This window comes from Aplysia californica, unplaced genomic scaffold (assembly GCF_000002075.1).
Source record: "Aplysia californica isolate F4 #8 unplaced genomic scaffold, AplCal3.0 scaffold00140, whole genome shotgun sequence".
NCBI classification, from domain to species: Eukaryota; Metazoa; Mollusca; class Gastropoda; order Aplysiida; family Aplysiidae; genus Aplysia; species Aplysia californica.
The window spans coordinates 280,541-281,301 of record NW_004797410.1 but is presented as its reverse complement, the minus strand read 5'-3'; the positions used below and the strand labels follow the sequence as shown (position 1 = coordinate 281,301).

At 38.5% G+C, this 761-nt stretch overlaps 1 protein-coding gene across 1 annotated transcript in view; it reads left to right on the top strand.

Annotated features, from left to right (window-relative positions):
- The first annotated feature begins 245 nt into the window (after window positions 1-245).
- LOC101852013 (tetratricopeptide repeat protein 39B) overlaps window positions 246-761 on the top strand; it is a 37,649-nt gene continuing 37,133 nt past the window's right edge. The window contains exon 1 of the mRNA XM_005096864.3: window positions 246-412. Within this exon, the coding sequence (XP_005096921.3) occupies window positions 326-412 (87 nt within the window). The 5' untranslated portion in view covers window positions 246-325. The remainder of the gene's footprint in view (window positions 413-761) is intronic.

Genomic DNA, 761 nt, shown 5'->3' with positions numbered 1-761 from the left:
TTTTCATTGATAGATCTAGCACGGTACATTATTATAATATGTCGTGGAACTAGCCCATATCTTCCTTTTTATTGTTGTTTTTTTATATACTGAAAAGTAACGTTTGCAAAATTGCTTTGCTTTCCCTTCGTTTACTCCCAAATTATTGTGATTATTATAATAGGCTGTGCAATGTATGTGGTTTTCATCAACGCATGGCGGATATAATACTATCCTCAGACGTCTGCGAATAGCCTCTCTGTTAACACAGCAGCCTACAGAGTTATCCCCAGTCGACACTGGAACTCACAAGTCACAAGAAGTGTGTAGTATTGTAGCAACCAAAATGGCGACAAACAAGGGTCAGGAGAAGAGAAGTTCTTCGACCAGACTGTCAACAACCACCTCCACAGGCAATGATGAGGAAAATGAAGTCAGTTTGTGTGATCCTAAGCTTCCGGATAACACACGGAGTTCAATCATCTTGGTTAAAATGTTATTATATAATTATTGTGTCTATCTTGAGATAAAAGTCAGTCAGTCTGGTCAAGGCTAGAGAGTAGAGAATAGGCTAGGGCCTAAGTAGAATAGAATTCGATTGAACTTCCCATTCTTAGTCTCTAGATCTTGTCTAGATTAGATATTGTGAGTTTTGAATCTCGGATTTAACTTGTGAAATATTATTTACTTTTTTTTTGGAAAGTGGCTATTCTCACCCGTCCGGAAGTTCTCGCAAGATCAACTCCTCCCCTCTTCTCTCTCTCTCTGTCTCTTTCTGAATA